Below are 15,521 nucleotides of genomic sequence, written 5' to 3' on the forward strand. Positions count from 1 at the left end.
AATTTGTGGTGATGCCCTTTGGTCTGAAGAATGCACTTGACACTTTTCAAAGGCTGGTGAGCCAAGTCCTTACTGGGTTGGATGACTTTTGTGCAGCATATCTAGATGATATAGCGGTCTTTAGCTCCACCTGGGAGGATAACCTGATCCACTTGAGGAAAGTACTTGAGGCTCTGCAAAAGGCAGGCCTCACTATCAAGGCTACTAAGTGCCAGATAGGGCAGAGTAAGGTTGTATACCTGGGCCACCTTGTAGGTGTAGGACAGGTTCAACCACTGGAGAGTAAGATCCAGACCATCAAGGACTTGGCCCCTCCAACTACCCAGACTCAGGTCAGAGCTTTCTTAGGCCTGACTGGGTACTACAGAAAGTTTGTTAAGAACTATGGGTCCATTGTGACTCCTCTTAATGACTTGACATCCAAGAAGATGCCCAAAAAGGTTCAGTGGACAGGAAACTGTCAAAAGGCATTTTATGACCTGAAGAGGGCCATGTGTTCTGCACCTATCTTGAAGAGTCCGGACTACTCCAAAGAGTTCATTGTCCAAACAGATGCTTCTGAGCTGGGGGTGGGAGCTGTGCTTTCACAACTTAATGTAGATGGTCAAGACCAGCCCATTGCTGTCATTAGCAGAAGGCTGACCCCTAGAGAGAAACGTTGGTCAGCCATTGAGAGGGAGGCCTTTGCTGTGGTGTGGGCCCTGAAGAAGTTGAGACCATCCTTATTTGGAACTCACTTCAAGATTCAGACCGACCATAAGCCCCTCTTGTGGCTAAATCAGATGAAGGGTGAAAACCCCAAACTGCTCAGGTGGTCCATTTCCCTACAGGGGATGGACTTTACAGTGGACACCGCCCGGGGACTGACCATGGAAATGCAGATGGTCTCTCCAGGTACTTCCACTTAGAACAAGAAGGCACCACTGGTCAAGGTTAGTCTATTGTCCCTGCGTTTGGGGGGAAGGGGGGGGGGGGTTGTGTAGGAGAGTAGGGTCTGCTATCCTATGGTCACCGCAAATTTTTGCTTTTTGCTTCACTGGTTTTTTACTTAATGTGGCTGTGGGCCTGCCTATCAGACCCACAGCCTGCTGTTCTCTCTCTAAATTTATGCCAAGGCACTTTAGGCGCCTTACCAATTGGAATATGGATCACCGTGTGAGCCCCTGTACAGTGTACCCTAGGTACCCAGGGCGTAGGTGCATCCAAGGCCTACGAGGGGCTGCAGCACGTATTGTGCCACCCCTGGCTTGGCCTTACTATTTGACACAACTGGCTGATCCCTCAGCTGGGGCAAGGTGGTGTAATCACCCTTTGCTTTAGGTATAGTATCTCTATATCTAACACATACAAGGACACACAGTAACCTATAAGTCATTCCTATGGCAGGCCTTATCGATCCTGAAGGCAGAGTGCTTGGTTATGTGTGAGATGGTGCTCTAGCATGAGCTGAGCCTGCCTGCAGCTTTCGGAACCATGTCCTTTAGCTGTTTCCTGATAGCGTCATACCATATACTCTTAAGTGCATTATGAACCTCGCGGTTAAATGCTAACTCTGGTTTGACATTATCAAAACATGTCGAGTAAGGTGTCATACGAATTGGAATACTACCCCCTCGCCAATCCTGGCGACGGGGGTAGCATTCCACCCTTCTAGAGGGACACGACATGTACAGAACCTGAACCCTGGTTAAAGTTAAACAGAGCCTCAGCATCACAAAATGGATGCTGCCACCACAAACACAAGTCTGACCTCCTGCTGCTGGGAGTCCTTCTAGCGAGGGAGGCTTGGACAAAGGGTTTCCTGCCTTGGGAGGTGCTAGCACCACCCCAGACAGGATTTTGTGTATCTGGTTAGGTAGGGCTGAATAGAATCAGACATGCCCGGGGCACACAAGGTGTCCCCGTGCATAGGCCAGTTCAAACCGGTGCTGGGGCACACCAGCCCCAGCTCTGGCGCTAAACTGGACAAAGGAAAGGGGGTGTAACCACCCCCCTTCCTGGTCCCACCCACAGGAGGGACCTAGTAGGTAGTCCAGCCCCTCGAATTGGTTTAAAAGTAGGAGCTGAGTCCCAAGACTGCAGATTACCCTGAAATTCGACTACATAAGAAGAAACTCTGGACCTTCGACGTTCTGCTGCTCAGAAGACAGAAGAATCTCCCTTGTGGCCAAGGAGTGGCCACCCTGTGAATACAGGCACCATCCAGCGATCAACGACTGCTTTGCTGCCACCTCCCGCCGGAGCCCGAGTCCAGAGCCTGACAAGAACCAGACTCCGAGACATCTAACATCCACAGTCCCTGCAAAGCTGAGACGAGTGGAGGCGACCGGAGACGTGGGACCGGACCTCTTGAAACGTCCACGAGAAGCTGACTGCGCAGCACCTGAGGCCCCCTCAACGCTGTGTTTGGGGTCTTGAGAAGCCCCACCACCGAGCTACATTTGCACCAAGGACCAGCACCCCAACTCTCACGAGATCTGCGTGGGGCCCTTCTGCTTTGTTCCACTCGACGCGCCTATCCGGTTACTAGTCCGTTGGCTAGTGGCTATTTTGGCAACCAAACAACAACTTTCCACCACTGGTCTGGTTGCTCCAGACTGGCCCTTGCTGCTCCCAAAAGCAGCAACCCTTCTGACCTTGCTGGTTAGAGTGAGAAGCCTTCTTTTGTTTCCTGTGTGGCTTGCATTGGCCAAGGCCTTTTGCTCCAATCAAGAAGCCGACAATGCCATCAACTAGAGCCTACGTGGGAGAGCTCGTGAGTGAATCATGGTCGTCGTCATCGTCGCCTGGTCCACGTGGCATCAACACTCCAAGGCTCCATCTGAACTCCTGCAGAATCCCGACACACTTTGGCACCACTGCACCCGCTTCCTGTGGGTGAGGTAACGCTGGCACTCCGGTGCCCCCGAGTAGTTTAACACTCCTAGTGTCCAGATTCCAAAGGGTTAAGTTCTAGACTGACCGGAAGACTTCCTACCTTCACCTTTTTAACTTTTACGCATCCATTGACTTCAATGTAAATTGCTACTAACTTTGCGCACTGCAAACCAGATCCCATGGGCCTCCTAGTTCTTAACTACTGTTATCACAGCGTAGCCTCAGCGATTTCCAAGGCCCTAGGCCTTACTTCCTTTCGACTCGTGGTACTTATACCACTTCTTTAGTATATGGTTTTAGGGGCCACCCGGGCCTATCCATATTTGTGCAACTTGTGAATACTTATCAATTGAATTGTTTTAACGTGTTTGCTTCTGTGCTCATAAAGAGTTCATGGGACTATTTGTAGTAATAAATACATATATATTTTGAATATATATCCTGTGTGGTGTCCTTTCACTTGGTGTTCAAGGGGGTTACATATGGTAATACAGCTGGCTTCACATGCCAAAAGAGTTTAGCCTAAGAATGCTTTGTCCACGCTACCATTAGGATAGCTGGTCTATAAGGTTGACTTACAACCAAACGCCATAAGGGTTGTTTGGACTGATACAAGCTGGTCACTAGAACTAGTGAACATCATATATCAGGCCAACTTCTCACAGGGGGGATAAAATACTATTCTTGTCAATCAACTTGTGGATCTTGTTAAGGATTAGTCTACCCATTATCTTTTGTAGGAAGTCTATCATGTTGATGGGCCTATAATTGCCTGGTTGTGTTTTGTCTCCCTTTTTGTAAATGGGAATTATTTCTGCCCCTTTCCACGAGTCTGGTATGGGGGCTCCTTTTGCAACAAAGTTGGCCAGCAGCAAGATGTACCTGCTCCATCTTGTTTTGTTGTATAGGAACATGTCTGCGGGGACGCCATCGAGGCCAGGCGCCCTCCCTCCTACTATAGTTCCTAACGCTACAATGACATTGGTGCTATTGAATGCATCTTCTTCGTATAGTACATGGATGGGGTCCTTCAGATTTGGTATACTATAAGTGCGGGCATACTGTAGTTTAAAACATTTGACCCAATCACCCTGTGCTACGTGGCTATGTGGGTGTTCTGGCTGGCCTCCTCTATCCCACTTTACTATGCTCCAAAAATTGTACTCTCTTTCCGTGAGCACGCCTCCCTGAGGTCCTGCCATCTTTCCTCGTCCCATGGTTTTTTTTGCCTTTTTCTGGGTGCTCTTATAGACTTCCATTCACACAAAAAGAGTCTGAAGTCTATAAACATGAGTGTTCCTCAATATATGAACACTCCAAATCTCAAGTACTCAAAAACTAAAGTACAACAGATAAACTAAAGGTTTAGATAGAGAGTAGATTCGAAATGCAGAAAACACGGTCAACAATTGGATGACCTCAAGGAGAAAACAGGAGAAAACCTCTGCAAGGGATCATTGGTGTCCCATCATAACACAATGAGTGTCATCATCTGGGTTGCCAACCAACTATACTTCACCTTGCCTCCAACCAGGAGGAGGATAGAAGAAAATAGTTGTGTCCTCTTTGTCTGTCTATCATGAAAGAATAAAAAGGTAAATATTGATGTGGTCAGCATTGCCAAATTCAAATATAACCTTTGTCTTGTGTCTTTGATTATCACCATTATAAAACATAATGTCTAGCCCAATTGAAAAGACATTTGAGTTCTCTTGTTTTGACTCACATAGAAAAATGTATATATGTGCTGGCTTTTCTCTGCCTTAGAACATTATATATGCATTCATAGAAACCTTTCCTAACGGTTAAAATCGACTACATCTCAAGTAAAAAAGCGCTGCTGGTCTATTGGAAGACACGCTATCAATATCATGGAGGATTGACATCAGCAATTATACGAGGCTCTGAGTAGCAGTTAAACTGCACTGCATACTGAGTTCTAGTTCTAGACAGACAATTGAATTCAAGTTTTATATGCTAGACCGCCGACCTGCCATGTGTTAGGTTAGGAATATTCACGCACTATTGAACAATAGTTTGAAGTAATCCCTGATATTAGACATTGTGACGTGGGGGACCCGGACGCGGGGCCCCCAGGTATGCCTATTAACGTCTCTACTCTTTTTGTACAGCATACAGAGGCCTGGAACACCCCAGACGTCATCAGACGCCGGCCCGATGTGGAGAACAGGCAGCCATACACCTTTAAGGGGGCGGACCCGGAATGGAGGCACGCCCTCACCGAAGAGGTAAAACCCATCCCTGAGTCCATCCAGGTGTGCGAGACACCCGGAGGCGGAGTAGGAGACTGGTGGCGAGAGTGGAGAGAGAGCGGAGCGGATTGGACGGAGGACGAGGATCGGAGGACGGAGGAGAACGAGGATCGGAGGACGGAGAAGAAGAGCGTAGGAAGGAGGCGGAGGACGTGGTGGAACATCGGAGGAAAGAGGCGGGATACGGACCGGGACCTCGGAGGAGGACGGGGGAAGAACATCAGGCGGAGCGGAGTTCCGAGGAGGCTACAGGAGAGAAGGCGGCGCCAGGACCGAAGGTCGACTCAGAGGGCGACTACAGCTTCAGGCCAGTAGGCTTTGTGGACCGCGCTTCGCCCAGCCACACTAACACGGAAGTGTGGCTCGACCAGGTACGGTCCAGGTTCAGCGGGTGGGCGGCATTAGACGAGGCAAGCCCCCCTGAATACACGAGATCCCTACTGCACAACCCCCCCCTTTCTTCACGGGGTCAGGTCACTGATTAGGGGTACGGGTTTCACGTGTGTATCCTCACTCCCTTTTCCTGCGAGCAAGTGTCGCACCGGTCAGATTGACTGAGACGTTTCCTTTCTTTTTCCTACCGGTATACCGAGGATATCGAGACGGCGGGGAGAAGGCCTACAACTCCCAGGAGGCAGTGGGACCGACGGTCCGGAGGGGGAAGATCCACCAAGGAAGAATCAGAACAACCCTTACCCTTCTACTGAGTGCCTGTACAGAAACGCAGACTTTATAAAATAATAAAACCCGCACTACCCCGACAACCTGTGTCAGTAAATCTGTTTGAGACACCACCCGAAACCCCACAGACATATATGAGTTACAGGCATTACTGTTAGAAACAATGGTTTCTTCTGTGTGATAATTATATGCACTTTCCCTGCATTTTGGACTATCTTTTCCGCAGAGCCTCTTTGACATACGCTGGTGCCAAGAGAGGTGAGGCCTAGTCCTCGTGGTGCATTGGTAAGTTTACCATTGCTAACAATATTCATTGAATGCGTTTTTTTAGCTTCTTAGACAAGAGATGCAGCTTTTTTCTTCTTTACTCAATTTCTTCCAGATGTCAGATACATCATGTACACATGGAGGATTTGAAAATGGATCACTCGATTTGTGAACTTATCAAACAGTATGTACAAAGTATGACTTGGTGACAGTGACAAAGCTTCTCCGAAGCATTAAGGTCCTAAAGAAAGCTAGGGAGTATGTGCCCCATACGCTGAAACATGTCTACCATAAGAGCAGTACTACATTTCAACTGCTCTTGATCTTTTTCTTTCACTGTTTTTAGATAGGAGGACATCTGTGAGGCTATACTTGTGAGAATCACGGATACTCTTTGTCTCCGATGTTTATCCTTTTTTAATTCACATTTCGTTTGTCTTTTTTTGCACTGCACTATTCACTTAAGTGAGTCTTGCCCTCTTACAGTATTCTCTTATATAGAACTCTACAAAGAGGATACAACTATTTTCTTCTACCCTCCTGGTTGGAGGCAAGGTGAAGTACAGTTGGTTGGCATCCCAGATGATGACACTGGACACGCATTGTGTAATGATGGGACACCAATAATCACTTGCGGAGGCTTTCTCCTGTTTTCTCCTTGAGGTCATCCAATTGTTGACCGTCTTTTCTGCATTTCGAATCTACTCTCTATCTAAACCTTTAGTTTATCTGTTGTACTTTAGTTTTTGAGTACTTGAGATTTGGAGTGCTCATATATTGAGGAACACTCCTGTTTATAGACTTCAGACTCTTGTTGTGTGAATGTCAAATTGAAGTAGGGGATTGAGACCGGGAGTCTTTAATTAATCCCTTTGGCCCTCTTTTTCGTGTTTTTGCTCTTATAGACTTGTCTGGCTGCTCGGACTGCAGCAGGCTCCCACTTTTTAATTGCCTCCCCGAGTAATTCTCTAGCCTGCCTGCATTCCTTGTTAAACCAGGAGCAGGCTTTCTTCTTTGTTGGCTTATTTGGCTTGCAACGCTTAGAGAAATGTGAGCGCAGCAGGGTAAAGAATTCATTATGAATCTCTGTAGTAAGCTCTAGTGCTGCGTTCGTAGCCTTGGAGGACTCTAGTTCAAGCAAGGCATTATCTAATTCTTTGGTGATGTTAGCCAGGAATTCTGGCATTTCTACTAATCTTGTCCACTTTAGGCGCCTACATCTTCACCAGGATGAGGGTCGCACCTTGGGCAGTCTGCACAGGAAGATGACTGGGACCCAGCTGACCCAGCTGGAAACCCCTTCAGTTGCCACGAAAGGGGCGAAAGAAGACTGGCCATGAGGAGTAAAGGAGAGGCCCACAGATCTGGCCATAGCTCGAGAGTCCTTGAACCTGACCAGGGCCGAGTCTGCCTTTTCCCCAAAAAGGCAGGTTCCATCAAAGGGCATGCCCATCAGATTAGCCTGGACATCCCCCGAGAAGCCAGTTAATCAAAGCCAGGAGTGGCGCCTCAATGCCACTGTCGATGAAATTGACCTACCCAGTGCATCGGTCATATCTAAACCACACCGTAGGGTGAATTTGGTTGCATCTCTCCCATTTTGGCCGCATGAGAGCACAGCCCGGGCCTCCTCCAGGACCTGTGGCAGCATTTTCACAACCGTCTCCGTTGAGGGAATGTAATAAATGGCCCAATAAGCATGCAGTATTCACCAACCGCAATGCCAGGCTGGAGGAAGAAAATAATTTCTTCCCAAATGCATCCAACCTCTTGGATTCCCTATCCAGAGGGGCGGAAGTAAAGGCACCCTAGGACGAAGAAGCCTACACCACCGAACTTTCTGGGGTGAGGTGTTTGCTGAGGAACATAGGGTTGCCAGGAGCTGGTCGATGTGCAATCGTCCTATTCACAGGAGCTCCTGTGCTAGGCTTGAACCACATGCCTAGAAGGACGTCTGTAAGTGCTTCCTTAAAGGGCAAAAGGGGTTCGGAAGTGGAAGTCCCAGGTTGAAGCACCTCAGTCAGGAGATTAGCCTTGACCTGCACTGAGGGCAGCTCTAGTCCAAGGGCCTCAACTGCCCTTTTCAACCACCATGGCATAGGATGCCCCCTCCTCTTTAGCCACTGTTGGCGGAGAGAGCATGCTTGTATCTAGGGAGGTGTCCAGTCCACTGGCCCCTCCAAGTTCCCCATACCAGTCCAAATTCTCCTCAGAGACATCCTGGTGTTCCAGAGGGTCTACAGACCCCTCCCATTCCTCTCCTGAGCCTAGCACGTTCTCAAAAAGCTCAGGCGACAACAGAGAACCTCTGGGTTCAATCGGCGCCAGAATGGGCGTCTAGCGACGTCGTTCCGGCTCCTTGTCATCGGAGATGAGTTTGGGGCTGGCGCCGCTGATGTTGGCTGGCGCCGCCGATGGGCACTAGCGTCGCCACAGGCACCGACTTTGGGTCCGACGACGGGGAAGGTCACGATTGCACGACTGACGTCGACCCGGATCTGGGCTTCATTGGTGCGTGTCCAGAGCCAACGACGTTGAACCCGATGGGGACCCTTCTGACTCCACGGGGCCTGAAGGCTCACCAGCAGGGTTGTTCGCTCAAATAAGGTATATTGGCGTTGCAAAATTCTTTAATTTGAGCGGGAGTAGCTATGGCTACCGGAAAGAGCCTACAGCGTCGGTGCTCCTTACCTGTCTCGATGACGGGCAGCAGCCGAGGTGAAGGTGAAGTCCCCTCGGACCTCCTCTGCTTATGCCTCTTCCCTGAGTGTCCTGAGGACCTCGAGTGGGATGAAGAGGACTTAGGGCTTCGGGAGCGGTCCCACAACCTCCTCTTTTTTAATCAGGACCAAGACCTCCACGAAATCTCGCTGGTCTGTGTCGACTGCCGAGCCACGAGGAGCTTAATCGCTCGCTCCATCAAGCCCTTTGGAGCCAAGGCCTGGAAGTGCGAGCGTGACTTCAAATCATGGTCGCTCTCTAGACACCAGAGGTAGACGAGGTGGGGAATAGATAGCCGACATCATGAAGTGGCAAGCACCGCACAGCTTAAAAAATGTCGTCCTCAAAGACATCCCTCACACAGAAAGTGGAAAAAATTCTCTGAATTCGACAAAAATCGAGATAAAACCTGCCACAAAAGCGGCAGAGGGGTAGCTCTTCCCCGATCAACGTTTTTACTGGCATGAAAAAGAAAAGAACTGACATCCGAGCGTCTGGGTGACGCCTATATAGGCACCACAGTGTAATAACCAATGCTACTGATGCCGACGACGTCACGTGGAGCCAAATGGAGACACCTGAAGCAGCGTGCAAGGGGTATTGCTCAGCAAAAGTTTCCGGATCCAGCCTGACACCTGGGGAATTCAAAGTTAGGGAATATGCAGCTAGAAATCTCTATCGATTATAACAATTTTTGAATACAAAATTAAGATCCATTTCATTCCCACTAATTATAAGAAGTTAAAGCTTTGCTCAATTCATTTTTAAACAGCACAGTCTTTATCAGCAGACTTAAAATAAACAGAGAATACATTTCAACTTATATATATACTTAAAATTATACGCATTTAAAAAAAAATCTCAAGTCTCACCTTTTCATGAGTCCATTTAAAGCTGCTAAGGTATTACATAGTACATATACCAAACCATTCTCAAGGAGCATGTCCGCCACCTTTGAACAGGAATTAAAAATTTGCAGAAGAAAGACAAATAAACTGTGTAGCAATGTGCTATCATACAAAGAATTCTCTATGAATCCCAAAATTGGCGTGACGCACCACTTCCTAAAAAGGCTGGTATTTTTCAGTTCTTCTACATCAACTCTGTTGGAAAAAACAAGAAAAATGCACATAGGTTATACTTTAGGTACGTGAAATATGACACAGGAAGTAAAGACTTGAACATTTACAAAACTATAAACATTTACACACATTAAATAAGATGCATCTGATCTGACAACATAAAAAAAGCATGTGGTCGGCCTAATTTTTTTTAAAGAGCACTTGCACTTTTCCATGCGTTTAGCTAGTTGCACACGTTTGCCTTGCAGAAAGACTGTCTCTCTCTTGCAGAATGTTGGATCACCTAAAATGTCCTTGAATTCAATCAGGTGCCACCCAAGTTGATGAATTCAGGCCTCAGCAAAGCCTGCGAGTGCAAAAAGGGTTCACCCTTCTGTACGATAAGTCCTCAGACTACATAAGAAATTGGCACAGAAACTGGAAATACAAAGACATAGTTTAATAAACCTTTAAAGGTGGTACTACAGCCTACACAACACCCTACAGTATTGTACAAGGTAGTACAAAGAACTCAGACATGCGGTCCCCTTTTATACACAAAGAAGGGGCTCATAAGTGGGCGGTTACAGCCCAAAAAGCACGATTTACAGCCTTATATGGACATTTCTCAAACATGATCGATACATGGGTGGAGTTAACGGTTCATGAAGCCACTCGAATGCACATTCCAATCCCCTTTAAACAGAAACAGATGTTACACTACTGGGCATGCGCTGGATAAGCTGGAACTATTTATAGCCTGTTGCTGGGCAAACTCTAAGGGTGATGGTCAGTGAAGTAGGACTCGCCTCGTGGTGAGCACATGGCTGAGTGTAACATATAAAATGGCCGCCAGAAAACAAGATGGAGTCTGGCCGCATTGTCAAGGATGAGCGGGAAAACTATAACGAAGACATAATAGCATGTCTTCAGCGAATGCTTAATATTATCGCTGTTTTATTTACAACAAAGTGAAGAAGTTACTTATCTTCAGTTACAATCTTTTTGATGGATAGGACTACATTTGCTGATTCCTTACTCGAGTCAATAGACTCACTTACCGAACAAGTTACTTACCTTCGATAACAATATATCTGTAAGAGACATAGAATATTTATGGATTCCTCACCTTAGAATTAACCCCAGGCGTCAGACCGGATCTGGATAATTTTTTCCTCAGCAGTACTTTTGCGCGTCAATAGGTGGCGTCGGTCGACTCACCGTTCGTCGTTGGAGTCGTGGTCGACAAAATGACGCCACAGTATCTATTTAGAAGCCGCCCTTGCGTGCTGACGTCAGGTCTTTAATTGACATTCCACGCCAGAAGCGCTGAGCAATGCAAGACACTGACCACTGGGGCACGAAAACTATGGCCCTGAAAGAGAGTCCCTTACCCTAGAAGTCAGTTTGCAGAACTGGGAGGGTTGGGTGGGGCAGTGAGGAATCCATAACTAATCTATGTGTCTTACAGATATATCATTACCAAAAGTAAGTTACTCGTTCATCTGAAAGAGACAATTAGTTATGGATTCCTCACCTTATAATAGATACCCCAGCAATACCAACCCCGGTAGTGGATCTGCGAACAAAGTTCACACCAGAAAGTCACGGAGAACTAAACGGCCAAAGATTGATTGATGGCCATGCTCAAGAGCTCGGGGTACCAGACTCGTCCTGCCCAGTCCGGAGCAGCAAGAGTGGCTTGGGTTTGGTCACTTTTGATCTTCTTCAGCATTCTGGGCAGAAGTGGTACAGGTGGAAAGGCGTATAGGAGGCTGCAGCTCCACTCGCGACGAAAAGCATCGCCGAGCGAGCGTCACCTTGGATACTCCAACGCTCAGTACTGCTGACATTGTGCGTACTCTTTGGTGGCGTACAGATCTAACCAAGGCTCTTCCCACTGCTGAAAGAGACCCTGAACCACCTACAAGTGAAGACGCCATTCGTGATCCATCATGCACCAGCGGCTGAGTATGTCTGCTCTCGCATTCAGGGAACCTGCCAGGTGTTGAACCACCAGTGATACGCCCTGACGTTCCAGCCATGTCCAGAGGCGAAGTGCCTTCTGACATAGGGTCCACGACCCCACCACGCCCTGTTTGTTGCAGTACCACATGGCGGTGGTGTTGTCTGTAAACACCTGCACTACTCTTCCTTTTACAGAAGGAAGGAATGCCTTCAGTGCAAGACTGGTTGCCCAGAGTTCCAAAAGGTTGATGTGGAGACCGAACTTTCCTGAAGACCAGAGACCCCTGACCTCCGCCTCTCCCAAGTGACCGTCCCATCCCAGGAGTGACGCATATGTCACTTCTGTTAACTCTGGTTGGGGAAGGGAGATACATCTGCTGCTGACCCAATCCTGGTTCCTGAGCCACCACTGCAATAGACGTGCCATCCCGTCCGAGACCTGGACGAAATAGTAAAGATTCCCCTGATGCCGCGCCTACCGGGACTGCAGAACCCACTGTAGAGCCTACATATGCCACCTGGCATGATTCACCAGCAGGATGCAGGAGGCCATGAGGTCCAGCATTCTCAAGGTCAGTCTCACCAAATTCATGGATAGAGGCTGAAACATCGGTATCATAGCCTGAAAATCCCAGACTCGCTGCTAAGGAGGATAAGCCCGAAACGGTGCTGTATTCAGAACTGCTCTGATGAAAACGAGCTTCTGAGAGGGAACCTGTGTTACTTTGGCACGTTGATAGTGAACCCCAGCGAGTGCGGGATGCCCCCGTAGTCTGGAGGTGGTCGAAGACAGTCTGGGGGGAGCCTGCCTTCAAAAACCAGTCGGTAAGATAGGGTAGACTGGAACTCGTGAACTGCACAGATGAGCTGCAACCACCGCCATCTTTTTCGTGAACACCGAGGGGCACTGATAAGGCCAAAAGGGAGCACGGTAAACTGAAAATGCTCATTGCCTACCATTAACCATAGGTAGTGCTGTTGGCTAGCAGGACAGGGATGTGAAAATAGGCGTCCTGCAAGTCCAGCGCCACCATCCACTCTCCGGGGTCGAGGGCAGACAGGACCTGAGCCAATGTGAGCATCTTGAACTTCTCTTTCCGGAGAAAGTGGTAGAGGGCCCTGAGGTCTAAGATGGGACACAGGCCTTTGTCTTTCTTGGGTACCAGAAAGTAGTTGGAGTAGCAACCACGGCATACTTCTGGCACATGGACCCTTTGGATAGCTCCCTTGGCCAAGAGAGCTGCAACTTCCTGGCGGAGAAGGGCCAAGTGATCCTCCAACATGCGATGGAGTGCAGGTGGCATGGAGGGAGGAGCAGTCTCGGAGGAGAAGGAGTAGCCCCTCTGGACTATCTGCAAAACTCAACTGTCTGACGTGATGTTTTGCCAGTGGCGGAGGTGATAGCGGATCCTGCCACCCACTGGCAACTGGTGGCCTTGAAAGGTCAGACTAGAAGGGTTTGGAGGCTGCAGCAGGGGGGTTCTGGGTAGACTGGCCCACCGGCTTGCCCCCAGGCACACATCGCTGGGTCCCACGGCCACGGCTACACAGAATCTGGGTAGCTTGAGCTGCCGTGTGGCCAGATGAGGAGGAACCTGGTGGGGCACTCCTCCCGTAGACATGAAAGGCAGACTGTGTGGGGTGAGAGGTTGCCGCGAGGCCATAGGACCTAGGACCTAGCCACAGACCTAGAATCCTTGAAGGACTTGAACGCTGAGTCCACCTTCTCACCTTACAGGTCCTCAAAGGGCATGTCCAAAAAGGTGGATTGAACATGCCCAGAGAAACCAGCTGTTCTTAACCAGGCATGGTGCCTCAAGGCTGCCGACGTGGAAACTGTTCTGCCAGAAATCGCCGGTATCCAGCCCACACCGAATGGTCAACTTAGCTGTGTCTCAACCCTCTGCCACTGCGTGGGTAAGAACTGCCTGGACCTCCTCTGGGCACTGTGGCAGCACTTGTGCAACCGTATCCCACACCAAATGGGAATAGTGGCTCAAGAGTCAGGCAGTGTTCACCAACCGCAGCGCTAAGCTGGCGGAAGAAAACATCTTCTTCCCAAGGTGGTCCAGCTTCTTGGATTCCCTGTAGGAGAGTAGGGTCTGCAATCCTATGGTCACCCCCGATTTTTGCTTTTTGGTTCACTGGTTCACGACTTTCCCTGGCTGTGGGCCTGCTAATCAGACCCACAGCCTAGCTGTTCTCTCTCTAAATTGACATCCATGTACCTTAGGTGCATATCCAATTGGACTGAGTCACCTTAACAGTCCCTGTACAGTGTACCCTAGGTACCCAGGGCATAGGTGCACTCAGGGCCTACCAGGGGCTGCAGCATGTATTATGCCACCCCTGGCTGGCCATCCAAATCTGACACAACTGGCTGATCAATCAGCTGGGGAAAGGTGGTGTAATCACCCATTGCTTTAGATATAGTATTCCTATATCTAAACCTAGAATGGACACATATACTCCTATAAGTCACACCTATGGCAGGCCTTATCAATCCTGAAGGCAGAGTGTTTGGAATTATGTGAGATGGTGCTCTAGCATGAGCTGAGCCTGTCTGCAGCTTTCGGAACCAAGTCCTTTAGCTGTTGCCAGGATAACGCATACCATATACTCTTAAGTGCATTATAATCCTCGCGGTTAAATGCTAACTTTGGTACTGCATTATCAAAACATGTCGAGTAAGGTGTCATACGAATTGGAATACTACCCCATCGCCAATTCTGGCGACGGGGGTAGCATTCCACCCTTCTAGAGGGACACGACATGTATGTAACTGTTAACCCCGGTTAAAGTTAACTCGAGCCTCAGCATCACAAAATGGATGCTGCCAGCACAGACACAAGTCTGACCTCCTGCTGCTGGGAGTCCTTCTAGCGAGGGACGCTTGGACAAAGGGTTTCCTGCCTTGGGAGGTGCTAGCACCACCCCAGACAGGATTTTGTGAATTAGGTAGGACAGGGCTGAAAGGAATGAGACATGCCTGGGACACACAAGGTGTCCCTGTGCATACTCCGGTCTAAACCAGTTCCTGGGGCACTCCAGCCCCAGTGCTGGCGCAAGACCGGACAAAGGATAGGGGGTGTAACCACCCCCCTTCCTGGTCCCACCCAGAGGAGGGACCTAGTCGTAGTACAACCCCCTTTAGCTGGATAAAGGTAGGAGCTGGTCCCATTCCAAGTTAGATCAATCTTGACAACTTCCACGAAGAACCCTTGACCTTCGACCTCCTGAATATCAGAAGACTGAAGAATCTCCCCTATGGTCAGGGAGTGACCATCCTGCTTCGCAGGCACCATCAAGCTCCTGTGCGGTTTGCTGCAAGTCCTTCCTCCCTGGAACCAGACGACCCAGCTCGACGAGACCCGGACCTCCAGACTCCTCTGACCTCTACCCACATCCACAGCACAGCTGGGACCCGTGGGTGCGACAAGCAACTTGAAGACGGCTATCTTGAAGAAACCTGCACAGTGCTTCCAGCACGACCGCCGAGAGATCCTCGAGTGAGTGCCCTGGGGTCTGAGAAGCCCCACACCAACGCAGCTCCTGCATCAAAGACCAGCCCCCCCCAGCATCCACGAGATCTGCGTGGGGCCCTTTTGCCTGGTTGTTGCTTTTTCCTGTTGTCTGGTCACTTGCCGGCTGGCTAGTGACCTCTGAGACGACG

The 15,521-nt window shown here is 49.1% G+C and overlaps 1 protein-coding gene across 3 annotated transcripts in view; it reads right to left on the bottom strand.

Moving 5' to 3' along the window:
- LYST (lysosomal trafficking regulator) overlaps positions 1-15,521 on the bottom strand; it is a 4,348,576-nt gene that overhangs the window by 2,320,134 nt on the left and 2,012,921 nt on the right. For all 3 annotated transcript variants that reach the window (XM_086927077.1, XM_086927076.1, XM_086927078.1), the window contains one exon: positions 9,692-9,922. In XM_086927077.1, coding sequence (XP_086783203.1) covers positions 9,692-9,922 — 231 coding nt within the window. The remainder of the gene's footprint in view (positions 1-9,691; positions 9,923-15,521) is intronic.

Source organism: Lissotriton vulgaris, chromosome 6 (assembly GCF_964263255.1).
Source record: "Lissotriton vulgaris chromosome 6, aLisVul1.2, whole genome shotgun sequence".
Lineage (NCBI taxonomy): Eukaryota > Metazoa > Chordata > Amphibia > Caudata > Salamandridae > Lissotriton > Lissotriton vulgaris.